Source organism: Thalassophryne amazonica, chromosome 8, assembly GCF_902500255.1.
Source record: "Thalassophryne amazonica chromosome 8, fThaAma1.1, whole genome shotgun sequence".
NCBI classification, from domain to species: domain Eukaryota; kingdom Metazoa; phylum Chordata; class Actinopteri; order Batrachoidiformes; family Batrachoididae; genus Thalassophryne; species Thalassophryne amazonica.
Window position 1 is genome coordinate 60,032,555 of NC_047110.1, and position 27,304 is coordinate 60,059,858.

At 43.4% G+C, this 27,304-nt stretch overlaps 1 protein-coding gene across 1 annotated transcript in view; it reads right to left on the bottom strand.

Moving 5' to 3' along the window:
- Nucleotides 1–193: 193 nt before the first annotated feature.
- The window catches only part of map2k1 (mitogen-activated protein kinase kinase 1), a 56,647-nt gene continuing 29,536 nt past the window's right edge, over nucleotides 194–27,304 (bottom strand). Inside the window, exons 2-11 of the mRNA XM_034176417.1 lie at nucleotides 22,120–22,330; nucleotides 20,455–20,601; nucleotides 20,251–20,328; nucleotides 20,005–20,056; nucleotides 19,627–19,751; nucleotides 1,990–2,197; nucleotides 1,254–1,318; nucleotides 529–587; nucleotides 394–439; nucleotides 194–318 (exon numbers count right to left, since the gene is read on the bottom strand). Coding sequence (XP_034032308.1) covers nucleotides 205–318; nucleotides 394–439; nucleotides 529–587; nucleotides 1,254–1,318; nucleotides 1,990–2,197; nucleotides 19,627–19,751; nucleotides 20,005–20,056; nucleotides 20,251–20,328; nucleotides 20,455–20,601; nucleotides 22,120–22,330 — 1,105 coding nt within the window. The 3' untranslated portion in view covers nucleotides 194–204. The remainder of the gene's footprint in view (nucleotides 319–393; nucleotides 440–528; nucleotides 588–1,253; nucleotides 1,319–1,989; nucleotides 2,198–19,626; nucleotides 19,752–20,004; nucleotides 20,057–20,250; nucleotides 20,329–20,454; nucleotides 20,602–22,119; nucleotides 22,331–27,304) is intronic.

Genomic DNA, 27,304 nt, shown 5'->3' on the forward strand with positions numbered 1-27,304 from the left:
CAAAGGCTGAGCAGCACTTGATTGTTAGAAGAAAGGATGGCTTTTCAGGAGGTCTGCAGTACAGCCCAGAGTTGATCAGGACAGGTAATTTCACTTGGCAAGTATGTTAGTACATTAAATGTACACGTTGATTGCACAGCATATAAACTCATTACAAGAATACAAATCCAGAGGCCTTTTATAACAAAATGACCTGTACGGTCCTCACATTTCTGTGCCGTGGGTGGGAGTCAAAGGTTGATTGAGTCCAATGGTGCTGCACAACCAACCAGCAAAGTCCACCTGCTCTGCCTCTGATTGCTTGATAAAAGGATGGACCTGAAGGAATGAGATTTGAAATGTGGTTTAGGACAGCAGAAATGACTGAAAGTAAGAATGTTACTGTACACTCACAATCAGCTGTTTCAAGTCTGCTCTCTCTGCAGGATTCTTGATCAGGCTGGAAAAATGGTAAAAAAAACTTTGAATTGGTCTTGAGACCACTAGGTGGCATCAAATGTACAGTTAATACTGTAGGTACATTTTTACCATTTCTTTACAAAGTCTTGGAATTCAGGACTGAATATCCCAGGCAGCTTTGGTGGGGGCTGAAAAATAGTGTAAAGTGCCAGTTGGGCAGTAAATGAGTTACACCTAAAGTCTGGTTTATGCTTCTCTGTCTGCAGTTCAGTAGCCTTTTGCGTTGCTGCATACCCTTTCAGAGCCCTTCTTGATAGCCTGCTGTGCACCTCCCCAAAATGGAAACCACATCAAAATGACCGCGATGGCACGGGCTGTGATTGGTCACTTTTCCGGTTTCACTCTCTCCCGTTACAGTTTGAATGTTTTTGCAGTGTGCACACTGATTACATTTCAATCATGGATTAAATAAAGGAATGTTTGGTAGGGGAAGACTGCAAATATGACCAACTCTACAACATTGAGTCAAACTACAGCCGCTCAGATGACCCGTAATTCATGGAGGGAAATTGCACATAACTGTTTGGAGGCTGATTGTATAAAAAAAAGTGTAGCTCGTTAAGAGACAAATTGGTCCAGAAAAGGGGGGGGAAAAAGACCAGTGGTGGTGAATGCGGAAAGAAAGTCCCTGCCTTGTTCTTTGTCGCACCCCCTACTGTTCCCGTGGTAAATTGCATTGCGACGCCCACCAACAAAACAACATTGAAGTGGTCACGCCCATGTCAGTGTTACTGTGCAAAAGAAGCATAAATCAGGTTTAACACTACATATGAGTAAATTAAACTGAAACATACCTCATTAACTATGTAATCCAGCAGCTCAAATATAGCCATGGGAGGTCTGCTGTCGGATCCATATGCTTTTGGGGGGGGGGGGGGGGGGGGGGGGGGGGGGGTTAGACTGTCAGTCTGGTCTGATAAATGCGTGTCTGGGTGATTCTTTAACTACGGCGCTATTGGCCTTGTAAGTGTAATTTCCACCACACCGTTGCCTTACAATATAAAGCACCTTGGGGCAACTGTTGTGATTTGGCGCTATATACATGTGCTCTGATGTCACTGTTTATCTCCATAGAAACTACCCAAACAGTCTTTCATACAAACTGTTTAAAGGGACATTACAGTGTTGTGGTGGAAATTACGGCAATAGTGTGGGACAACTACATTTTGTTTAAAAAAAAAAAAAATCACAACAGTTGTATTACATTGAATACCCCAATTATGTTTTGATTATTTTATTGATATTTTAAAACATTAGAAAAAAACGTTTCTTTTCATTTTTATCATTGAAGATCAAAAGTCGGTGTGGGACAAGCACAAAACGGCAATATTTGCATATAATGATGCTGAAAAAAGGTGAAAAAGTCATCATAGACTACTAGAACACATTTCTTAACACACTTTCATTGTAAAGATAACTATAAAAGTGTGAAATTTCCCCTTTTTTCTGTTTACATAAGTGCCCGTAGTCTTAAGAATCACCCTTCTGCGTAACTTTTAAACATCACTTTGGGTGAACTGTCAGACTTACAGCTGCCTGGTCGTCCAGGTGGCCACGGTCTAGGAGAGGGCGCACTGGAAGCTGATTCTCCTTCCACTGGGAAACCAAAAATCTGCTCCAGCTCCTTTGCATCGGGTGGTGGAATTGGGAAACGTCCAATGGCCATTTCCACTAGGGACAGTCCCATACTCCAGATATCTGACTGAACAGAGTAGTGGGTACCCTGCAAACGCTCCGGCTGCAAAACATTACTACCACATTAATGTTTTAATTAATAAAAAAAAAAGTTGCAAACAGCATTAAATCTGCCAAAAAAAGTATGAAATACATTACATGGTGCTGTGGTTGCAACATCTGTATTATGGCTCTGTTACAGATGTTGGCAGTCACAGATGAGTTGCTTCCCTACTGATTTTCTCTGGCGAAATTTTAACTGCACTTAGTGGTGTGCTTTTGGTCAATAGTTGAAAAGAAACGTAGGGGTCAGTAGTATTCAATGCCAGTCCTCATAGTCTCTCGCTCTACCCACTGCTATGAGCTCAACCTGTTAAATTTTTCTCCCAAACCAACCAAGAGCTGCTAGGCATCAGACAACCAATCGGGAAGGGAAGTGATGGTAAGCATTGAGTGTGGGTGTATTAGCTTTAATATACAGTGTGAGGTTTAAGGCGCCAAGAATGTGTTCAGGTATTAAGGGCTAGGTGTGTGTAATATGTTCCCAGTGTAGAGCAGGATTCATAAGCTCACTGAATCTGGAAAGATTTAAAATGGTAACTTTAAGTACGTACAAAGAGACTAACTACAACCCCTGGCAAAAATTATGGAATTGCCGGCCTTGAAGCATGTTCGTTCAGTTGTTTAATTTTGTAGAAAAAAAGCAGATCACAGACATGACACAAAACTAAAGTCATTTCAAATGGCAACTTTCTGGCTTTAAGAAACACTATAAGAAATAAGGAAAAAAAATTGTGGCAGTCAGTAACGCTTACTTTTTTAGACCAAGCAGAGGGGAAAAAAATATGGAATCACTCAATTCTGAGGAAAAATTTATGGAATCATGAAAAACAAAAGAACGCTCCAACACATCACTAGTATTATGTTGCACCACCTCTGGCTTTTATAACAGCTTGCAGTCTCTGAGGCATGGACTTAATGAGTGACAAACAGTACTCTTCATCAATCTGGCTCCAACTTTCTCTGATTGCTGTTGCCAGATCAGCTTTGCAGGTTGGAGCCTTGTCATGGACCATTTTATTCAACTTCCACCAAAGATTTTCAATTGGATTAAGATCCGGACTATTTACAGGCCATGACATTGACCCTATGTGTGTTTTTGCAAGGAATGTTTTCACAGTTTTTGCTCTATGGCAAGATGCATTATCTTGAAAAATGATTTCATCATCCCCAAACATCCTTTCAATTGATGGGATAAGAAAAGTGTCCAAAATATCAACGTAAACTTGTGCATTTATTGCTGATGTAATGACAGCCATCTCCCAAGTGCCTTTATGTGACATGCAGGCCTGTATCATCAATGACTGTGGAAATTTACATGTTTTTTTCAGGCAGTCATCTTTATAAATCTCATTGGAACAGCACCAAACAAAAGTTCCAGCATCATCACCTTGCCCAATGCAGATTTGAGATTCATCACTGAATATGACTTTCATCCAGTCATCCACAGTCCACGATTGCTTTTCCTTAGCCCATTGTAACCTTGTTTTTTTTCTGTTTAGGTGTTAATGATGGCTTTTGTTTAGCTTTTCTGTATGTAAATCCCATTTCCTTTAGGCAGTTTCTTATAGTTCGGTCACAGACGTTGACTCCAGTTTCCTCCCATTTGTTCCTCATTTGTTTTGTTGTGCATTTTCGATTTTTGAGACATATTGCTTTAAGTTTTCTGTCTTGACGCTTTGATGTCTTCCTTGGTCTACCAGTATGTTTGCCTTTAACAACCTTCCCATGTTTGTATTTGGTCAAGAGTTTAGACACAGCTGACTGTGAACAACCAACATCTTTTGCAACATTGCATGATGATTTACCCTCTTAAGAGTTTGATAATCCTCTCCTTTGTTTCAATTGACATCTCTCGTGTTGGAGCCATGATTCATGTCAGTCCACTTGGTGCAACAGCTCTCCAAGGTGTGATCACTCCTTTTTAGATGCAGACTAACAAGCGGATCTGATCTGATGCAGGTGTTAGTTTTGGGGATGAAAATTTACAGGGTGATTCCATAATTTATTCCTCGGAATTGAGTTAGTCCATATATTTTTTTCCCTCTGCTTGGTCTAAAAAAGTAACCGTTACTGACTGCCACAATTTTTTTTCTTGGTTTCTTACAGTGTTTCTTAAAGCCAGAAAGTTGCCATTTGAAATGACTTTAGTTTTGTGTCATGTCTGTGCTCTGCTTTTTTTCTACAAAATTAAACAACTGAATGAACATCCTCCGAGGCCGGTGATTCCATAATTTTTGCCAAGGGTTGTAGTAGCATCTGCTGTTGATGCTACAAACTCAAAACTATTATGTTCAAACTGCTTTTTTTAGCAATCCTGTGAATCACCAAACTAGTATTTAGTTGTATAACCACAGTTTTTCATGATTTCTTCACATCTGCAAGGCATTAATTTTGTTGGTTTGGAACCAAGAGTTTGCACGTTTACTAGTATGCTTGGGGTCATTGTCTTGTTGAAACACCCATTTCAAGGGCATGTCCTCTTCAGCATAAGGCAACATGACCTCTTCAAGTATTTTGACATATCCAAACTGATCCATGATATCTGGTATGCGATATATAGGCCCAACACCATAGTAGGATAAACATGCCCATATCATGATGCTTGCACCACCATGCTTCACTGTCTTCACTGTGAACTGTGGCTTGAATTCAGAGTTTGGGGGTCATCTCACAAACTGTCTGCGGCCCTTGGACCCAAAAAGAACAATTTTACTCTCATCAGTCTACAAAATATTCCTCCATTTCTCTTTAGGCCAGTTGATGTGTTCTTTGGCAAATTGTAACCTCTTCTGCACGTCTTTTATTTAACAGAGGGACTTTGCGGGGGATTCTTGCAAATAAATTAGCTTCACACAGGCAGCTTCTAACTGTCACAGCACTTACAAGTAACTCCAGACTGTCTTTGGTCATCCTGGAGCTGATCAATGGGTGAGCCTTTGCCATTCTGGTTTATACTTCTATCCATTTTGATGGTTGTTTTCCGTTTTCTTCCACGCGTCTCTGTTTTTTTGTCCATTTTAAAGCATTGGAGATCATTGTAGATGAACAGCCTATAATTTTTTGCACCTGTGTATAAGTTTTCCCCTCTCCAATCAACTTTTTAATCAAACTACGCTGTTCTTCTGAACAATGTCTTGAACGTCCCATTTTCCTCAGGCTTTCAAAGAGAAAAGCATGTTCAACAGGTGCTGGCTTTTGCAGGTGTGAATCAGGTGTCCCCTATTTAAGGATGAATTCATCCTTAAATAGGGGACACGTGATTCACACCTGTTTGTTCCACAAAATTGACAAACTCACTGACTGAATGCCACACTGCTATTATTGTGAACACCCCCTTTTCTACTTTTTTTTTTACTAATAGCCCAATTTCATAGCCTTAAGCGTGTACATATCATGAATGCCTGGTCTTGTTGGATTTGTGAGAATCTACTGAATCTACTGGTACCTTGTTTCCCATGTAACAATAAGAAATATACTCAAAACCTGGATTAATCTTTTTAGTCACATAGCACTACTATTATTTTGAACACTACTGTATGTTGGTTGGCTGGTGAAACAAAATGATGCAAGAAGGTATGTACCCTGTGCAGTGAACTGTTGCTATGTTGAGAACAACAACATAGCAACTCTGCTCTATGGCTTGTTGCCACACTGTTCCTGTTAAAACATGTTATAATGCTGCATTATTGTGCAGCATCTGCCTGTAACAACCAAAGCTGCAGACCATGTGGTAAGCTTTGATGGCATCAGATGAGGCCCTCTCAGAAATGGGAAAAGTTGCAGCTTGAGGCTGACTCAAAAATGGCACACCCCGTATGAGTTTGCTAAAATGTCCAACTTTCGAGCAGAAATAAACATGTTTACAGCAAAGTAAAAAAAAAAAAGTTTTGGTGTCTGTCTATATCGGGGGGGGGGGGCAATTATGTTTTGCAAAGGGCCAAATGAGAAACAAAATATTGTGGAGGGCCTGGCCAAAAGCTAAACTCAAGTCTGCACAATAATAATTTTATTCCTATATAAAAAACAGTAAATGGCATTATTTAGATGTTCTGATTAGGCAATGAAAACAAGAGGTTACCTTACAAAAATGTAATTTATTCAATCAAATTTGAACAAAATGTGAAACATTTCTGACTCATTTGTGATCATTTTCAGTCACATTGACCCCAAAACGCACTTTCAGTTTAATATACTGTTGAAACTGAAACATACTGTTGAAACAAGGAGGATGTTAGCTTTCTAAAGACCTCACATCAATTGTCACTGTAAACCAGATATTAAAGACAAGTCAAAATATTGCCACTGAACTGCAGGGAGGAAAAAAAGAAGTGTCCCAGTACACTAGCTCTTATTGTGTCTTTGCATGACTACATTTGTATTTTCCACCACTTCACACATTTTAGTGTTTTTCAGTTCTTTTTTATTGTTCAGTGAGAGAAATCTAGTCTCTGTCGATATTTAACGTGTATCAAAGCCAGGTTGAAGGTCTGAGGTGGCGATGTGAAGCACAGCCGACAGATGATCTTCAGTGCGAGAGGACCTGTACCTGGATTTATTAAACTTTATCAAAGTTCAGCATCCACCTCTCTTTCTGCCATGAGCATATTTGAGGACCAATATACATTGATTGGCTTATTCATTTCTACGAAAAAAAACAGGCTTCACATGACAATAGAACGAAGGAGAAAGTCACAAATCGTCAGGAAAAGGTGGACAAATGATCCTGCACCTTTTCCATCACCGAAAAGCCTGTGCACCAAGAGCGCATGAATGTGAAAATGAAACATTCACTATCACGGGACTGAAAGCGGGTATAGAGGGTTTTCAATCACATGACCGATTTGCTCCCGTCGCCATCATGGATTACTACGCGGCTGGCGCGTGAAAGAAAATAGAGAGAATGAAAGCTTATTACGAGGCTTTAAACCCTCGAGATAAAGCTGTTTATTGTGATCGATGTGTAACAACTGGTTCAGTGGATCCGTATGTTATACCGGATAGTGAATGTAATGACGATGTAACGAAGTGGCCGGCAGTTTCACAGCGTAAGCTTAATATGGCTAGAACCAAGCAGACCACTTGTAAATCCACCGGAGGAAAAGCTCTGAGGAAGCAGCTCTCATCTTTGGATTTGGATTTACGGGCGGTCTGTTTGCTTCTGGCCATATTAAAGCTTCCTTCAGATCTGCTCTGCCTATTCTGCTGAGCCAGGTCTCTCTGTGTCACTCAGAAAGCTCGTAACACTCCACCGCTTGATGCACAATAACTGCTGGTAGCCTGTAAAATGAGTGACCTGCCTCATTATTATCACCTGTGTTTGAACAACTGATGACAGCACAAAAGTTGACCATTGTTGAAGCTTCTGCAATTGTTTGCCAAATGCATGTAGCGGCCAACGCATCGTAATCCAGAATGGCCGCAGGGCGCAAAATGACGTGACCAATACGTCACATGAAAACCCTCTATAAAACCAAACTGCCTCTGGCACTGGATCCACGGATAGCTCCCCATGGATCACACGAACGTGCCGTGCAAGGCTGTGTGGTGTGCATTATGCATTCGCACCATGCCAGACTGTGTGGTGTACATTACGTGATGGCGCCGTGGCAGGCTGTGTGGCATAGGGCGATTGCTCCATACCAGGCTCTGCTATTACACGATGACGCCGTGCCAGGCTATGTGGCATGCATTACGCGATGGCGCCCTGCCGGGCTGTGTGATGTGGGATGATCGCTCCATGCCAGGCTCTATTACGCGATGGCGCTGTGCCAGGCTGTGTGGCATGGGGCGATGGCTCCGGGCTAGGTTCTGCTATAGTCCGGAGGACACGCACACGCAGCCACAAACGGCTTGGGAGGTGGACGGAGGTCATCCACAACACTAACTTGATAAAATAGTAAATACTTTATTCTTTAATTTCCATGTATTTGCAGGCCGGTCCGAGTCAGCCAAAGGGCCGGATACGGCCCGCAGGCCGTAAAATGCCCGGGTGTGCTCTATAGTTGACAAATGTACAGAGGGTGATTTTTTTTCCTAACGTCTTAGTTGAAGACAATTTAAGCCATAAAGTTCCAGTCTTGGGGGTGTGGTCACGTAGAGTCATATCGGCTGAGCCGAGCATCTCCTCCTCTCACTGTGATTGTAACTCAGCATCCGCCTTGTGGCTGCTAGCTGAGTATTTTATTACAAATAACTGAAATATTATGGCTTGTTGTCTGGTGAAACGTTCTAACAGCATGGTGGATTAGTGATTAGCACTGTTGCCTCACAGCAAAAAGGTCATGGGTTTGATTCCCACCTGTGGCCTTTCTGTGTGGAGTTTGCATGTTCTCCGTGTGTTTGCATGGGTTTCCTCTGGGTGCTCCGGTTTCCTCCCACATTTAAAAAAAGACATGCAGCTTAGGGGAATTGGAAACTTTAGAACTGTCCAGGTCTCCCTTGCAAAAGAGGTCTTGATCTCAGTGGGACTGACCTGGTTAAATAAATAAAATAATGGGTGATCTAAGATGTCTCTGCTGCTGCAATATTCACACTGAGTGAAAATCTCCTGATTTAATGTTGTGTGCCTCGCAGTTCCCAAACATGTGATTTAATAAACACCTCAACTGAGGTTAACCTGTTAGTTGTTTCAGGATTTGAGGGGTATATTCAAGCTTCTTTCATCATACAATGAGGCACCTACGCTCCACCCCTTTATTAATAAATTCATTAATTGCCACTGCTGTTAACATACTGATGCCCAGACATGGGCTCCATATCGGCTGTTCTGGGTCTCTATAGAAAATTAATGGCCGTCTTTCTGATGAAACGTTTGTGAGCACTGGTTCCCCTCAAGGATGTATCCTTAGTCCCATCCTTTTTACTCTGTACACTTACGACTGTGTGGCTTCCCATGACAGTAATCACATAGTTAAATATGTTGATGACACAACTATCATTGGGTTGATCAGTGCAAATGATGATTCTTGTTACAGAGCTGAGGTACAGAAAGTTGTGGATTGGAGCAAAGAAAATAATCTGCTCCTGAACACTTCTAAAACTTGTGAACTTGTTGTTGACTTTGGTCGAAATAACAGCCATTCACCTCTTGTTAATGAGGACTCTAAAGTCGAAATTGTGGAAGAATGTAAATTTCTTGGGCTGACGTTGTCCAATGATCTCAGTTGGAACAAAAACACCACAAATATTGTCAAAAAGGCTCGTCAGCGTCTCTTCTTCTTGAGGAAACTTAGAGAATTCACCATGAACTCTAAAATCCTTGTGAATTTTTATCGGTGCACGATTGAAAGTCTTCTTGTTAGCTCCATCACTGTCTGGTTTGGCAATATTACTGCCAAAGACAAGAGAGTGTTATATAAAGTGGTCCGCTCAGCCAAAGAAATTGTGAACTGTGACCTGCCTGTGCTGGAGGCTCTGTACAAAAGTAGACTCTTAAACCGAGCTTTTGAGATCAGAAATGATCCTTCTGGCCACCCTGGAAGAGTCATGTTTGAGCTTCTTCCCTCTGGAAGAAGATACCGCTACCATTAGGTGTAAGACGTCTCGTTATGCAAGGAGCTTTTTCCCACAAGCTGTGATCAGCCTGAATAGTGTACTTTAAGCCTGACAGCACCTTATTTAATTTTTTAGTGTCAATGTGTCTTTATGTGATAATTTGTTCCATGTCTGTCTAATGTTGTTTTCTTGTTGTGTGATGCACTGAGCTTTTTGCACAACCATTTCCTATGTGGTTTTTGAACTACAAATGGCAAATAAACTAATCTTGAATCTTGAATGCATGAATTTAAGTGACAGAATCCGGACGGATCTCCCTGGACTCCAGTAATGTATTACGTGGGCTTCATGTTACATCTGGTAATTGGCGTATAAGCGGAGCACAAAGTAAAATATTTGTATTTGTGTCACCTTCGTGAGTGCAATGGGTTTGAGGAACGATTAGTGCATTTACGCCACATAGATCAATGCAATAAGGAATGTGAAACAACAAAATGATAAAAAGTAATAATCAAAACGCAACAAAAGTCAAAAGTCAAAAAGTAAAACAGCACATGTCCGACAGTTTGAGCACCTGGTTCCAGCTTCCCAGCACAGAGCTGAGGTTCAGTAATCATACAGACAGAATTCAGCATGCACAGGATATATTTCTATTTCCTCACAATAATTTCAAAAAATAATTCATGTGCTTGTAAAAGTCACACTGCACAGGTGAATGGAGTGTGATAACAGTAGGCAGACTGCTGTGTAGTGGTGTTCATGTTTATTAAGAGGCAGCATTTGCTGCATGGACAAAACATACTCATTTTGAAACACAGCACAATTCCGACACTTGGATTTCAAATCTACTTAAAATATATGGGTTTGAAAGTGAAACGCCCTCTTGTTTAAATGTTGCTCAGCTTTAGCTGTACACACAGTGTTACCAACTTAGCAAATTTGTCGCTGTATTTACCGAGTGTTCAGACCCCTCTACTTTTACTACTTTTTCAAAAAAGTGACTAGCGAAAATCTAGAGACTTTTTCTGGTGGTGCTGGAGACGTGGGACCTTGTCCCAAAGCATTCAGAGGCAGGGCAGGAGATGTTCACCACTCCACGTCCAGACTCCAAATGAACCGTGGATGTGTGAAGCCACTGACTGATCCAGGGCAGGATGCAATTGTAAAATTTCTTTAGTCTAATATAAATCACTGCACTAAATACCAGATTTAAACTAAAACTAAAAAAACCTAAGTAACTCTGCCAGTGTCTCTTTTGGATCACTTTTGCTAGTGCCAGTGACACTGAATAAACAAGAATCAACAGAAGAAACTTCATTTGTCATTCTAAACATATTTACTCACTTTTTGTTTCTCCCACATGGTCATTCCTGTCTCCTGCAGCATCAATTACAATTACATGCACATGGCCAATTATACATACTAGGTGATGATGTCATTTAGCAACTTAGGTCATCCAATAGCAACTTTCCTAATGGGCTGACGTTGTACACACAGCCAAATGAAAAAAACTCAGAAATGCATCATCATCATCATCATCTACCTTCTCTATACTCTCAAACAGTTGTTTTTCACCCCTGTCATACATTGACGATTTAGCTAATGTATGCCAACCATATTGAAAACGCAGGCACACGTGGGCGTACGTCAAGTAAGTTATGGGTAAGTTTTTTATAAATTAAGAGCATGTTGAAGCACGCCGATATACGTCGTAATGCGCAGTGTCTCTAAATTTTTGGCATGTACAATATTTTTGACGTGTGCCAGCATATGACTCATACAGTACGTCCCGCATACGTGGGACATAAATTGTAGGTAAGTTATGCAATTGTTGACAGATGTTTCTTGTAAGTTCATCACAAGTTGGAATACGTCCACTGATGTTGTCCATTGATTGGCTGAATGCTGCAGTCCTCATGCAAACAGACTGTTTCAAATATTAAAACCATTCACACACTGACTAAACATACAGTCTTAATCTTACCTGTTCTTTTCAGTTTTCAGTCATTCATCATCACAGCCTGACAAAAACGTATCCACATAAAGCGTCCTGATTTTGGAAAATGACGTCTGAAAATACTTAAATTCCTTATCCACATAAAGCGTCCAGATTTTGGAAAATGACATCTGAAAATACTTAAATTCCTTATCCACATAAAGTGTCCTGATTTTGGAAAATAACATCTGAAAATACTTAAATTCCTTGTTGTGGCTGAAGAAACGTAGCATTTTGAAAGAAGTCCCTCTGTGGTTTTCCTGCTCCAGGTGTGTTTCTCAGCTGAACCAGAGAATGCTAGTGTTGCAGTCTGATCAGTTCTCCTGTCTGATCAGTCAGTAGAGGGGACCGATCAGACCACGATCGGCACTTAAAAGTTGAAAGTTACAGCACTTCAGCATTTACCACAGCCATCATTCGACTCTTCAGCATTCTGCATATGATGAAAATAAATTCCATGATGCACCAAGACAAAAATAAAATAAAATAATGATAAATTACTCTGTTTTGCCTCTATGCAGAGGGGAGAGGCTGTGCGACAGCGTACGCACGCTCGATGACGTGCTCCACCTGCCAAACAAAAAGGTTCTACTGGGGGCAAAAACGTAAACCAAGCCAGACTTGACTGTTCCGGGCCGCATCACACCATGCAGTACTGACCCAAACCACTTGGTGGAAACGGGGTTGTCGGCATACGCTCGCTAAATTGTCAAGGTGAGACAGCTGTATAATTTATTAGATGTATGCCAGCATTTTTAATTCAGTTGGCATATGCTGGCTAAATCAAAGTGTGACAGGGCCCTAATCTATTTGCTATTTTAGCTTATAATTTATAAAAGTTAGTGAGAACACTTCTAAATGTAAAAATGCTGTTTGTAATCAGATTGTATCTCTGAGGTGATCTGTAAGAAAACGTATGATGTTAGCATGCTAATTAGCTGTTCAGTTAAAGTGAGTCAGACTGAGAAATGCAATACAGACTCCAGCCCAGCTGATGGCGATAAAGAGTTGCAGACCTCTGTGGCTCTCAAAAATGAGCAGAGGGAGGAAGAAAACAGCTCTGGGTGAGAGCAGAAAGTAATCACAGGATTTTTAACACCTGTTTGAAATATTCACTGACTGACACACAGAGTCAAGGGAGTCAGAAGAAACAGTTCAAGGTGTCAATGGAAGATGCTGCTGGTATGATTGACATTTGTATGATTAAGGAATTGTATTGTTGCTGACAGCACATTACATGGCAGCAATATTGATGACAAAACTCTCTGACTCCAAATAACTATTAATGAGGGAATATGTTTGTTGTGCTTTTGGTTTTCTCTTGAAGGTTATCAAACTATTTAATCTTCAAGAATTGCAGTTAATGCAGAAAAGAAGAATGAGTTGTCCCAAATGTCCTTTCATATGAAACCAAGCCTTTTTCAAGTTTGGGCAGGAACTGTCTGAAATCAAACATAACTTGACACTAGCAAAAAATAAAATAAAATAAGAAAAAGCACTCAGTGACATGTTATTGTGTGTGATAATAATTAGTGCTGTCAGGCGATGAAATAAATTGAATTATTTGATGTACTGATAGTGGGGGGGTTCATTGGTGCTATAACAAAAAGGCTTGAGGCCTGCAAAACACGTCCCAAAAACTTTATTTAACAAGCAAGTAAGAGACGTGAAAACAAAACTGATCAAAGTGCGATTAATAAGAGAATTTGCTAACTCAATGTGCACAATGGATCATGGCTACACCCAAAGGTCATTCATGATAAAATTTAACCCACAAGCAATTTCCATGAGGGAGTCTTCCCAAGGGATCTGTTGTGTGGGCCGCTGAAGAGGAGGTACTGCTGGCCCACCACCACCAGAGGGCGCCCTGCCTGGAGTGCGGGCTCCAGGCACCAGAGGGCGCTGCCGTCTTACGAGAGCAGTCAGGGTGACAGCTGTCACCCATTACTGGACACAGCTGACTCCACTCAGCACGGAGGTATATCATCAGGACGGCGTCTCCACCTCAGTGCCGAGATATCGCCTTAAGATTGAGGTAACGTTCTCTGCACGCATATTCTGCATAACCAGATAAGACTTGTTAAACCTTTTCAGGACAGCTGACTACTGAAAGCTAATTACTTGGATAAGTACTCACCTTCCTGCTGTATAGTGACAAGAGGTGGAGGCGGCTTCTCCCCTCTCTGTTTACTGGGTGCTGTCGCATCCACACCTGTGTGTTTGTTGCTCTCTCCCGCCAGCAGTACCGGATCCGACGAGCGGAGGCAGTGGCCACCTGGGAATTCGGGACTTGGCGGTTCCAGTACTCCCAGGGTTCGGTGGCAGAGGAGATCTGGGTGGTTCCGGTTCGACTGGGACGGACGTCTCCTACCTTCGAGCCTGCCCACACGACACCAGCGGATTTCGACCTAAACCCCAAATTATTGATTGTTGTATTAGTTGTGCTCGTTTCACAACAGTAAAACTTGTTATTCACCTTTCTCCATTGTCCGTTCATTACGCCCCCTGTTGTGGGTCCGTGTACCTACACTTTCACAACAGGATATCTCGGCCAGCGTCATGGATCCCGAGGGGCGTCAACCGGCTGTTGAACGGCCAATGGAAGAACAGGGCGCGTCGGCGTCTTCGGGAGGGGTAATCGGTGAGTTGCAGCGGATCCTCACCGCTTTCACCACTCGGATCGATTTAATGACCGAGCAGCACGTTCTCCTAAACCGCAGGGTGGAGGCTCTCGCCGCACAAGTGGAAGCACGCCCTCCGGGCGCCGCTGCGGCTCTCCCTCCCGAGGACCCTGCGCGTGATAGCGACGTTCCACTGGTCGTTCAACGGTCCCTTCCTCCGTCCCCAGAAGCTTACATAAGCCCTCCAGAACCGTACGGAGGCTGTGTGGAGACGTGCGCGGATTTTTTGATGCAGTGTTCGCTCGTCTTCGCACAGCGTCCCGTGATGTACGCGACTGACGCTAGCAAAGTAGCTTATGTAATAAACCTGCTTCGCGGGGAGGCACGCGCTTGGGCTACAGCGCTCTGGGAGCAGAACTCACGGCTCCTTCATACTTACGATGGGTTTGTGCGGGAGCTCAGAACGGTGTTCGATCATCCCAACAGAGGAGAGACCGCTTCAACCGCGCTACTGTCAATAAGACAGGGGCGTTGGAGCGCAGCTGCCTATGCAGTCGCCTTCCGCATCGCGGCGGCGAGATCCGGCTGGAATAGCACTGCCCTCCGCGCCGCCTTTGTAAATGGACTGTCACTGGTCCTAAAAGAGCACCTGGTGGCGAAGGACGAACCGCGGGATTTAGATGGGCTCATCGATCTAGTCATACGACTCGACAACCGGCTAGAGGAACGCCGTCGGGAACGAGGCGAAGGGCGTGGCCAGGCACGCGTCGTCCCTCTCCCTTCCGGTTCCGACCGAGCTCCGCCCTCCCCACGCTCCTCTGTTCCTGCGCTCCGTGCGCCTACGGCTCCCCCTGCTGACGAAGCTATGGACATGAGCAGGGCAACATTTAGGGCACCTGGAGCACAAAGGAGGCGGGCCTACGGAGCTTGTTATGTTTGTGGCTCGAGTGAGCATCTCACAAGCGACTGCCCCGAGCGGTTAAACTCCAACGCCCGCCCCTAGAGACTGGGCCAGGGGTGGGCCGAAACATTCACGTGGGACACACCCACATTGCTACACGACTCCCAGTCACGATCCTGTTTGAGGATTCAACCCTGAAGGCCCCAGCACTGGTGGACACGGGCTCTGAGGGGAATCTGCTAGACAGTAGATGGGCCAGGGAGATAGGGCTCCCTCTGGTGGCTCTTACCTCGCCTGTGCAGGTTCGGGCACTAGATGGCTCCCTACTCCCACCAATCACGCATAAGACACCACCTGTAACTCTGGTGGTGTCAGGTAACCACCGGGAGGTGATCGAGTTCTTTGTGACTCAGGCCACCTCCCGTGTGGTTTTGGGTTTTCCCTGGATGCTAAAGCACAATCCCCGGATCGATTGGCCGTCCGGGGTAGTGGTTCAGTGGAGCGAAACCTGCCATCGGGAGTGTCTAGGTTCCTCGGTTCCTCCCGGCTCCCAAGCTAAGGAGGAGGTCCGAGTCCCGCCCAATCTGAAGGTGGTGCCGGCGGAGTACCATGACCTCGCTGACGTGTTCAGCAAGGATCTGGCTCTCACGCTTCCTCCCCACCGCCCGTATGATTGTGCCATTGATTTGGTTCCAGGCAGTGAGTTCCCGTCCAGTAGGCTGTACAACCTCTCACGGCCGGAGCGTGAATCAATGGAGACCTACATCCGGGACTCATTAGCTGCCGGGTTGATCCGGAATTCCACCTCTCCGATGGGTGCTGGTTTCTTTTTTGTGGGTAAAAAGGATGGCGGGCTTCGTCCATGCATTGATTATAGGGGGTTGAACGAAATCACGGTTCGCAATCGATACCCGTTGCCCTTGTTGGATTCAGTGTTCACCCCCTTGCATGGAGCCAAAATCTTCACCAAGCTTCATCTTAGGAATGCGTATCATTTGGTTCGGATCCGGAAGGGAGACGAATGGAAGACGGCATTTAACACCCCGTTAGGACATTTTGAGTACCTGGTCATGCCGTTCAGTCTCACTAATGCTCCCGCGACTTTCCAAGCGTTGGTAAACGATGTCTTGCGGGACTTCCTGCACCGGTTCGTCTTCGTGTATCTGGACGATATACTCATCTTTTCCCTGGATCCTGAGACTCATGTCCGGCATGTCCGTCAGGTCCTGCAGCGGTTGTTGGAGAACCGCCTGTTTGTGAAGGGCGAGAAGTGTGAATTCCACCGCACTTCTTTGTCCTTCCTGGGGTTTATCATCTCCTCCAACTCCGTCGCCCCTGATCCGGCCAAGGTTGCGGCGGTGAGAGATTGGCCCCAACCCACAAGCCGTAGGAAGCTGCAACAGTTCCTCGGCTTTGCTAATTTCTACAGGAGGTTCATTAAGGGCTACAGTCAGGTAGTTAGCCCCCTGACAGCCCTGACCTCTCCAAAAGTCCCCTTCACCTGGTCGGATCGGTGCGAAGCCGCGTTCAAGGAGTTGAAACGGCGCTTTTCGTCTGCACCAGTTCTGGTGCAGCCCGATCCTAGCCGCCAGTTAGTGGTTGAAGTGGATGCCTCGGACTCAGGGATAGGAGCGGTGCTCTCCCAGAGCGGGAAGACCGATAAGGTCCTTCACCCGTGTGCCTATTTTTCCCGCAGGTTGACCCCCGCTGAACGGAACTATGACGTCGGCAATCGGGAACTCCTTGCTATGAAAGAGGCCCTCGAAGAGTGGAGACATCTGTTGGAGGGAACAGCCGTGCCATTCACGGTTTTCACTGACCATCGGAACCTGGAGTACATCAGGACCGCCAAGCGGCTGAACCCCAGGCAAGCCCGCTGGTCACTGTTCTTTGGCCGTTTTGACTTCCGGATTACCTACCGTCCCGGGACCAAGAATCAAAGATCGGATGCATTGTCCCGGGTGCACGAAGATGAAGTCAAAACGGAACCGTCGGATCCCCCGGATCCCATCATCCCGGAGTCCGCTATCGTGGCCGCCCTCACCTGGGACGTGGAGAAGCTGTTGGGTTTTTTTTTTGTGTAGCGAACGAATTTTAACCAAGAATTGGAGCAGACACTACGCTGTGTGACAGCCGCGCACCCGACGGCCTGGAGTACCCACCTGGCCTGGATCGAGTACGCCCACAACAGCCAAGTGTCATCAGCCACCGGCCTCTCCCCGTTTGAGGTGTGCTTGGGGTATCAGCCCCCCTTGTTTCCGGTGGTCGAGGGAGAGGTCGGTGTGCCCTCGGTCCAGGCCCACCTACGGAAGTGCCGTCGGGTGTGGCGTGCCGCCCGCTCTGCTTTGTTGAAGGCCCGGACGAGGGCGAAGAAACATGCAGACCGGCGGCGGGCCCCGGCCCCCAAGTATCATCCTGGGCAGGAAGTGTGGTTGTCCACCAAGGACATTCCCCTTCAAGTGGGCTCCCCCAAACTCCAAGAACGATACATCGGTCCCTTCAAAGTCCTTAAAGTCATCAATCCCGCCGCAGTGAGGCTCCAGCTTCCGGCCTCGCTGCGGATTCATCCAGTGTTTCATGTCTCCCGGATAAAACGGAGGTATATCATCAGGACGGCGTCTCCACCTCAGTGCCGAGATATCGCCTTAAGATTGAGGTAACGTTCTCTGCACGCATATTCTGCATAACCAGATAAGACTTGTTAAACCTTTTCAGGACAGCTGACTACTGAAAGCTAATTACTTGGATAAGTACTCACCTTCCTGCTGTATAGTGACAAGAGGTGGAGGCGGCTTCTCCCCTCTCCGTTTACTGGGTGCTGTCGCATCCACACCTGTGTGTTTGTTGCTCTCTCCCGCCAGCAGTACCGGATCCGACGAGCGGAGGCAGTGGCCACCTGGGAATTCGGGACTTGGCGGTTCCAGTACTCCCAGGGTTCGGTGGCAGAGGACATCTGGGTGGTTCCAGTTCGACTGGGACGGACGTCTCCTACCTTCGAGCCTGCCCACACGACACCAGCGGATTTCGACCTAAACCCCAAATTATTGATTGTTGTATTAGTTGTGCTCGTTTCACAACAGTAAAACTTGTTATTCACCTTTCTCCATTGTCCGTTCATTACGCCCCCTGTTGTGGGTCCGTGTACCTACACTTTCACAACAGGATCTCACACACACACTCATCTTCAACTGCTTAATCCAATTAAGGGTCACGGGGGGCTGAAGCCTATCTCAGCAGTCATAGAGCACGAGGCAGGGTCCACCCAGGACAGGACGCCAGTCTGTCACAGAGCCACAAACAGACAGACAAACAGTCACACCCACTCGCATACCTACGGACAATTAAAAATTCCAATCCACCTAACCCACATGTCTTTGGATGTGGGAGGAAACCGGGGCACCCGGAGGGAACCCATGCAAACACATGGAGAACATGCAAACTCCACACAGAAGGGCCACAGGCAGGAACTGAACCCATGACCTTCTTGCTGTGAGGCAACAGTGCAAACCACTAAGCCACCGTGCTACCCCCCCAAGGGATCAATGAAGTTCTATCTAATCTAATCTAAATAAGATGCCAATGTTTTTTATATAGTGACGTAGAAAAGGTCAACGCAAAAAGCGGTGGAAAAGTTGATTTCGGACATGTTTTTAGACAAGACAGATGACATTCATGGAAATGGATGCTACAGGGAAGACACTGTCCTATTCCCGATTAACCTTTGACAGGAAGAGCTAGTGGAACCTTTAGCCACACTGCGCATGCTCCAGCTGAGATAGCGACTTTGCTTATTTAGATTTTTAAAAATTCACATTATGAATGCTGTATTTCATTATTCTAAATTAACATGTTATTTTGACAGCCATAATAATGTTGTTTGTCTTTTGGCTGCTCCCATTTGTTCAGAGTCGCCACAGCGGATCCAGCGCAGCTCCACATTGGAATTTGGCACAACTTTTACACCGGATGCCATTCCTGAGGCAACTCTGGTTTCACCTGGAGAAACAGACACAGCCCCTGGTCTTCCTAAGAGGTCTCCTTTCAAAGTACTAACCAGGATCTTCTTAGCCTCTGGGATATGACAGGATCAGGCTTAGACAGAGCAGACTTGTTGACAATAATAATAATAATAATAATATGATTTTATTCCAGGTCCTGTGATTTATAATGGGACCTCCATCTGGTTAGCAGCCCTCCATTTCACAAGCCTAATGAAATGTCGGATTGCTACCACAGATAGAGAGCCGATGATAAACCACAGGGGCCTCCAAACACGTGTTATTGTATAATTAGCGTACAACACTAATGACATACACTGCATTTAGCACGGGGTCATGTAGTAACTGCTGTACCAGTACTTTAATCAGGCAAGTGAATGAGTGCAGTAGTAGAAACAGGATCATATCATCATCACTCACAGACATGTAGGAGCGGGTCCCCACAAAGGAGTTGGCCATGGAGTCTATGAGCTGTCCACTCACTCCAAAGTCACACAGCTTGATCTCACCACGGGAGTTCACTAAGATGTTAGAAGGCTTGACATCTGAAAGAACAACATGCAGTATTTATTCAAAGACAGCGAGCAAGTGTTCAACAAGAAACAGTCAGCATCGTGGAACAAATTACTGCCGCGAGGTCTTGGTGGACGTCTGACTGAACATTTGATTCATGTGCACATCTTTGTGCTGTTCAAAGTGTCATCTGTAAGTCTGAATTACTCTCACATGGTGAGCAGCACTATATATAATTTAAAGAGCTTTTTACTGGCATGATTCAAGAAAACAAAACATTTCAACCTCTGTGCATGATCTTGTGTTTCTCTCTAAGGTAGGAAAGCCCTTTGATGACCTGGAAACAAAAAGATTGCATATAAACATTGTAAGAATTTCCATCATTTTATACTGCAAAATGTGTACCAGTGATGAACCCAGTTTTAGATGTTGTTGTTTTTTTTGGGGGGGGTTTTAAAAAAAGGAGACAAATGTATGTCAAATGAGACACTCAATGCTGAGTACTGGTGGCAGAGGTGTTAAACTACCCACAGCGATGCTGACTTTGCCAAGGATCTGTTCTGGAATCTTGCCTGCTTTCTTCAATGACTGGTCCAATGAGCCACCATCCTACAGCCAGTGGGGTAGGAAAAGACTGAATGTTTAAAATCTTAAAACAAGTCAGTGCTCCAAGTATGTACAAAAAGAAAACAGATTATTTACTATGCCAGAGTTGTGTAGAAAGCTTTTAAGTACCATGTGTTCCATGCAGATGCTGATTTCTCCATCGCTGTAGAAAGCCCCGTAGAAGCCCACAATGTAAGGGGAGTTACACTCATGCAGGACCTGCAGTTCTCTAATGATCTGGTTCCTGATGGCAGGTTTGATTTCCAGGTGGATTAACTACAACACAGTAAATAGTACAACACCTTTTTTCCGTATTAGGGTGATTCTTTAACTACGGGCACTATTGGCCTTGTAAATGTAATTTCCACCACACCATTGCCTTACTATATAAAGTGCCTTGGGGCAACTGTTTGTTGTGATTTGGCGCTATATACATGTGCTCTGATGTCACTGTTTATCTCCATAGAAACTACCCAAACAATCTTTCATACAAACTGTTTAAAGGGACATTACAGTGTTGTGGTGGAAATTACGGCAATAGTGTGGGACAACTACATTTTGTTTAAAAAAATCACAACAGTTGTATGACATTGAATACCCCAATTATGTTTTGATTATTTTACTGATATTTTATTCAGAGATATTTTAAAACATTAGAAAAAATGTTTCTTTACCATTCATTTTTATCAATGAAGATCAAAAGTCTGGGTGTGGGACAAGCACAACATGGCAATATTTGCATATAATGATGCTGACAAAAGGTGAAAAAGTCATCATAGACTACTAGAACAAATTTCTTAACACACTTTCATTGTAAGGATAACTATAAAAGTGTGAAATTTCCCCTTTTTTCTGTTTTTCATACAATATGATCAAAGGACATAAGTGCCCGTAGTCTAAGAATCACCCATGAACGCAGGCATGTGCGCATGCGCATAGCAGCTCGTTCAGCCATTATGAACAGACGCACACAGCTGAGTGGACATTTCATCTGGCCACACACTCGCACGCTGTTTGTATCACTTGTTCTACGCACGTACACGCACGCACTCACTCCTGCCAGCTCACCCTCCTCCTGAGAGGTCAGTTTAGCGCTGAGAAAGTGAGGACGAGCGAAGATTTGATTGTGTGGGCGAGTGACAGCTCCAATGTTGGTGTCATCTGACAGCAATCTGTGTCATCTGATTGTCTGGAATATGCATCCTGCAGGTGTGCACAAGGTAGTCTGGCTCTGTTCTAACACGACTGATCACGCCTCTTTTCCCCCAACTTCTTCTGGATTATGACCATATTTGCCTTGTTGGCCTGGTTCCTGCACATTCTTTTTGTGTGTGATGGGGGTTTAAGGAAAAACTCCCTCTGGTGACGATGAAGAAGAAACCTCAAGCAGACCAGACTCAGAGGGGTGACCCACTACTTAAGCCGCTGTAACATTTACAAGGTTTTTACAAAATGTTTCAAAATTTTACAAAGGGAAGAAGTATTATCTTGTTCATTTGGGATTTTTGTGCATTGTTAGTGTACTTTTTATTACTAGCATTTATCCTTTTATTTTTGTCTGTGTTTTGTTTCATGCTTTGATTCCTGGGAAAGTTCTATATAAATTATTATTATGAATGCATGATTTTTAAGTCTAATATAAGTAGCAGGACCTCTAAAACCAGTGAGGAAAAAAATTTCAGTGTCTTATACTTTGGAAAATACAGTACACCAGTACACTCATGCATAAACTAGTGGGAGAACGGCCGGTATGCCAGACAGCCAGTGCATGTCTGCAACAGCAGCACAGCTTACCTTCCGAGCCATAATCAGACCAGAGGGTCTGTGCGACACCTTGAAGACGACTCCTCCATTTCCTGCACCCAGCTCACAGATCTTCTCAAAGTCATCATCCTTCAGCTCCCCCACCTTCTGCTTCTGGGTCAGGAAGGCCTCCAGACGATTCCGCTGCTGCTCGTCCAACTCTAGCTCCTCCAGCTTCTTCTGCAGGGCCTCCAAGTTTGTTCTTATCAAGAAGAAGATGTGAGGAGACATAAGCAACATGCAGGCCTACAGATCATATAGCATGGGTGAAAACATCCCAAACGTCCATTCAAAGACATATTTCTTAGAAATCCGGTTGATCCACCAGAAGACTTAAAAGAAATTTTTGCCGTTGCATCACTGAGCACACCTGAGTTGACACACAGATTAATGGTGATAGATTCTGCTGCATGTGCTCTTCAACACAATGGCAGAGAGCAGAGGGAGTGCAGTGTGTGTGTTCTTCACTGATGACTCATGTTTCTGAGTGCTGCTCACTGTTGTCACAGTGACGCTATTATTCCTCCTCACAAGCAACTGATTAGATGCTCAAACTACAGCTGATGATTGAACTGATCTTGGATTTTTTTTATGTAATCTCAACTTTCTGTCCATTTTGATAAACTAATAGGTCAGAATGAACCAGAGCTCAGATAAACCGTAAGGGTGATTCTTAGACTACAGGCACTTATGTCCTTTGATCATATTGTATGAAAAACAGAAAAAAGGGGACATTTCACACTTTTATAGTTATCTTTACAATGAAAGTGTGTTAAGAAATTTGTTCTAGTAGTCTATGATGACTTTTTCACCTTTTTTCAGCATCATTATATGCAAATATTGCCGTTTTGTGCTTGTCCCACACCCAGACTTTTGATCTTCAATGATAAAAATGAATGGTAAAGAAATGTTTTTTTCTAATGTTTTAAAATATCTCTGAATAAAAGATCAGTAAAATAATCAAAACATAATTGGGGTATTCAATGTCATACAACTGTTGTGATTTTTTTTAAACAAAATGTAGTTGTCCCACACTATTGCTGTAATTTCCACCACAACACTGTAATGTCCCTTTAAACAGTTTGTAGGAAAGATTGTTTGGGTAGTTTCTATGGAGATCAACAGTGACATCAGAGCACATGTATATAGCGCCAAATCACAACAAACAGTTGCCCCAAGGCGCTTTATATTGTAAAGCAATGGTGTGGCGGAAATTACATTTACAAGACCAATAGTGCCTTTAGTTAAAGAATCACCCGTAAGTAGAGTTAAACCATGAGGAGCCATTCCAAAACTACTATACAACAAGCAAGGGTGCACCTTGCCTTATGACTGCTGGGACAGTCTCCAGCCTGGACATAACACCCCTGCATGTCAGTGTAGCGGTGAGAAAGCCTAATGTAGTTACAGAGGACATATTGCTGGATAGTACTGGCTTTTGTTTGGCTGTGCTTGCACAATAATGTGCCAAGTTGTGGACAAAAATGCAAATTTTGCCATTTTAAAAAGGTCAAGACAAAGATCACCTATGCAATTATTTAAGATGACAAGTTTTACATTTCTGAGGAAATGCTTATAACAAAATCAAAATTCTTTATACTGCAAATCTGACTAAAAAATTTAGTTTGAAGGGTCATATTTATTTGCAGTATAAGGTCAAACTTAAGCTCAGGTGCATCCTGTTTCCACTTATCATCCGTGAGATGTTTCTACAGCTCAAGTGGAGTCCACCTGGGGTTCAGTTGATTGGACATGATTTGGAAAGGCTCACACCTGTCTACATACTGTACATGTGATTTATTAGTTTTATATTTTTAATAAATTTGCAAAAATAAACTTTTTCACATTGTCATTATGGGGTATTGTGTGAAGAATTTTGAGGGGAAAAATTAATTGCATCCATGCTGGAATAAGGCTGTAACATAAAAATGTGGAAAAAGTGCAGCACTGTGAATACTTTCTAGGTGCACTGTACATTTCATAAATGATGAAGAGAGTCTGAACCAAGGATCAGATGGTGGAAGTTGAGGGAGGAAGAATGTTGTAAAATTCAGGGAGGAGGTGAGATGAGCACTGAATGGAGGTGAAGTGATTTTGGACAACTGGTAAACTCGTACAGATGTGGTGAGGGAGACAGCTTGAAAGGTGTGTGTGCCATCTGGACAGAGGAAGGAAGACAAGGAGACTTGATGGTGGAATGAAGATGATCAGGAAAGTGTAAGGAGAAAGATGTTGGCAAAAAAAAAAATTAGGCTAGTCAGACAGATGATGAAAGCAGAAAAGAGTACAATGAGATGTAGCCTAGAATGAAACAAGATGTTTCAAAGGTTGAAGAAAAGGCATATAATGAGCTGTGCATAAAGTGAACACTAAGGAAGGAGAGAAAGACATGCTGGAAAGGATGTGCAGCGGGTTAGGGTGACAAAGGATACAGATGGAAATGTGCTGACAAGAAGAGTGTATTGAGAAGCTGGAGGGAGTATTCTGAGGAGGTGATGAATGAAGAAAATGAGAGAGAGCAGATGGGTTCCTGGGAGTATGCAGCACAGCTTTATTGCATTACTTTCATGAACACACATGCATATAATATATTAGAGCATTCTTTGTGTGAGCAGTGTTGCCACAGTAGCTTTAAAATGTTACTTTATTAGTTACATTTTACAGATAGTTAATTCATTAGCAGCTGCGGACAACTTGATGGCAGCTGCTGAATGTAACTAATAAAGTAACTAGTAATCTAACTTGGTTATTTTTAAGATTAAGTACAAGAAAAGCAACTATAAGTTATCTTGCTGATTAGTTACTTTACTGATTACTCAGTCTTAAGAGTAACCAAGTTAGATTACTAGTTACCTGATTATTTACAAATTGTTGGCAGCTGCTAATAAAGTTTTTCCAGGCCCACGGCGTCGGTGGAGGCAGTTCATCCAGGCCCACGGCGTTGGTGGGGGTGATACATCCAGGCCCGTGGTGTCGGCTACATTCGAGGCTAACGGCGGCTACATCTGTGGCTAGCAGCGGCTACATTCAGGCCCGCGGTATCGGTGGAGGAGGCTCGTCCGGGCCCGCGGCATCGGCAGAGGCGGTTCATCCAGGCCCACGGCATTGGCGGAGGTGGTTTATCCAGGCCCGCGGCATCAGTGGAGGCGGTTCATCCAGGCCCGTGGCATCAGTGGAGGCGGTTCATCCAGGCCCGCGGCATCGGTGAGGGCGATATATTCAGGCCAGCGGCATCGGCTACATCCAAGGCTAGCGGAGGCTATATCCACGGCTAGCGTCGGCTACATCCGGGGCTGGCGGCGGCGGCGACATCTGAGGCTGGAGACGATTACATCTGAGGCTGCCTAAGGCTACATCTGCGGCTAGCGGTAGCTACGACCATGGCTGGGGGCGGCTGTGAACGAGGTTGGCAACGGGGAGGGTTGGTGTGCGGCTACCAGACCTGTGGTGGTGGAGGCTACTGGTGAGAATTGTTTTTGTAATCAATAGTGGCCATACTGAGCCACGATAGTCGGCATGGCACCACCCAGGAAAACAGATAAACTCAAGGAAGATATAGAGGAGATAAAGACCTCATTAAACCGTATATCAAAAGACATGTCTAATTTAGACAAACTGATGGTGGAGATTAAAGAACTCCAAAATCTGGTTAAAGAGAAGGACAAGATCATTAAGAAACTTGAGCAACGTGTAGATGAACTTGAACAATTCACTAGAAAAGATGATGTTATAATATCTGGACTAGAAACAAAACACTGGACATATGCAAGGGTGGTGGATTCTGGTGGAGCTAGTGGGGAGGATGCACCACCTGAAGAACGACAATCATTGGAACAACAAGTTACAAACTTTTTATATCAAAAAGGTGTTGTCATCCATCAAGACACGATATCAGACTGTTATAGTATTCCAACTAAAGATAGAAAAAATAAACTATCTAACATTGTTATAGGATTTACAAGCAGAAAATATAAAAATGAGTTATTAAGACAGGCAAAGAATTTGAAAGGAACGAGTGTCTATATAAATGAGCATCTAACGAAAAAAAATGCAGATATTTCTAGGGAAGCAAGACTACTAAGAAAACAAACATATTGTTGCTACATGGGTCTGGAATTGTAGGGTGTGGATTAGAGTAAAAGAAGGAACAAACGGTATACAAATCAAAAACATGGAGGACCTTACGAAATACAGACCTGAATAGACAATAAAATATGACGTCTGTTGGTAATTGGACCAACAAAAAATCAGATCAAACATGGAAACAGATGATAAAATATATGACATAGACACTAATATTGATGAAAGTATATTTGACTTAAAAACAATTGGTTGTGAGTATTATACGGTAGAACAGCTGAATAGTGAAAAAAATTGCAGAAGATATCCTGTCACTCATACATATAAACAGCCGAAGCTTGTATTGTAAAATATCACAAATAAAAGATTATTTAAATCAGTTTAAAAATAGATTTAGTATTATTGCAATCACTGAATCTTGGCTTAAAGATGATTTCATGGATGAAGTTCAAATGGAGGGATATGAGCTGTATTTTGTAAACAGAAGATATAAAAAAGGCGGTGGTATTGCTCTGTATACAAAAACAGATCTGATGTGTACAATTGTTGAAGAAATGACAATTATGAATGATGTCATAGAAATTGTAACAGTGGAACTTGTACATGAAACATCTAAGAATATTCTAATCAGTTGTGTATACAAAGCACCAGATTCTTGTGTTGTGAAATTTACAGATAAAATAATAGAATTATTCCATCAAATTAAAAACAAAACACTTTTTATGTGTGGGGACTTTAACATTAACATAGAAAGCTCCAGTTGCCAAAGATTAAGTGATTTTGTGAACTCATTGTATAGTTTGGGGTTATTCCCCTTGATAACAAAACCAATGAGAATTACATCGCAAAGTACAACGGTAATCGATAAGATATTTACAAACAGAACAGATGAAATTATCAAGAATGGGATCTTCATGACAGATATTAGCGATCATTTACCAATTTTTTCAATATTTAAATATAAAAAATAGGTACAACAAAAAAACTGTTATAAACTTTAAAAGAGACAAGTCAGTAAAAGCCTTAGAGGCATTAAAATATGACCTTAAAAATCAAAATTGGGAAGAAGTTTATGTCAGTGATGTTAATGTAGCAT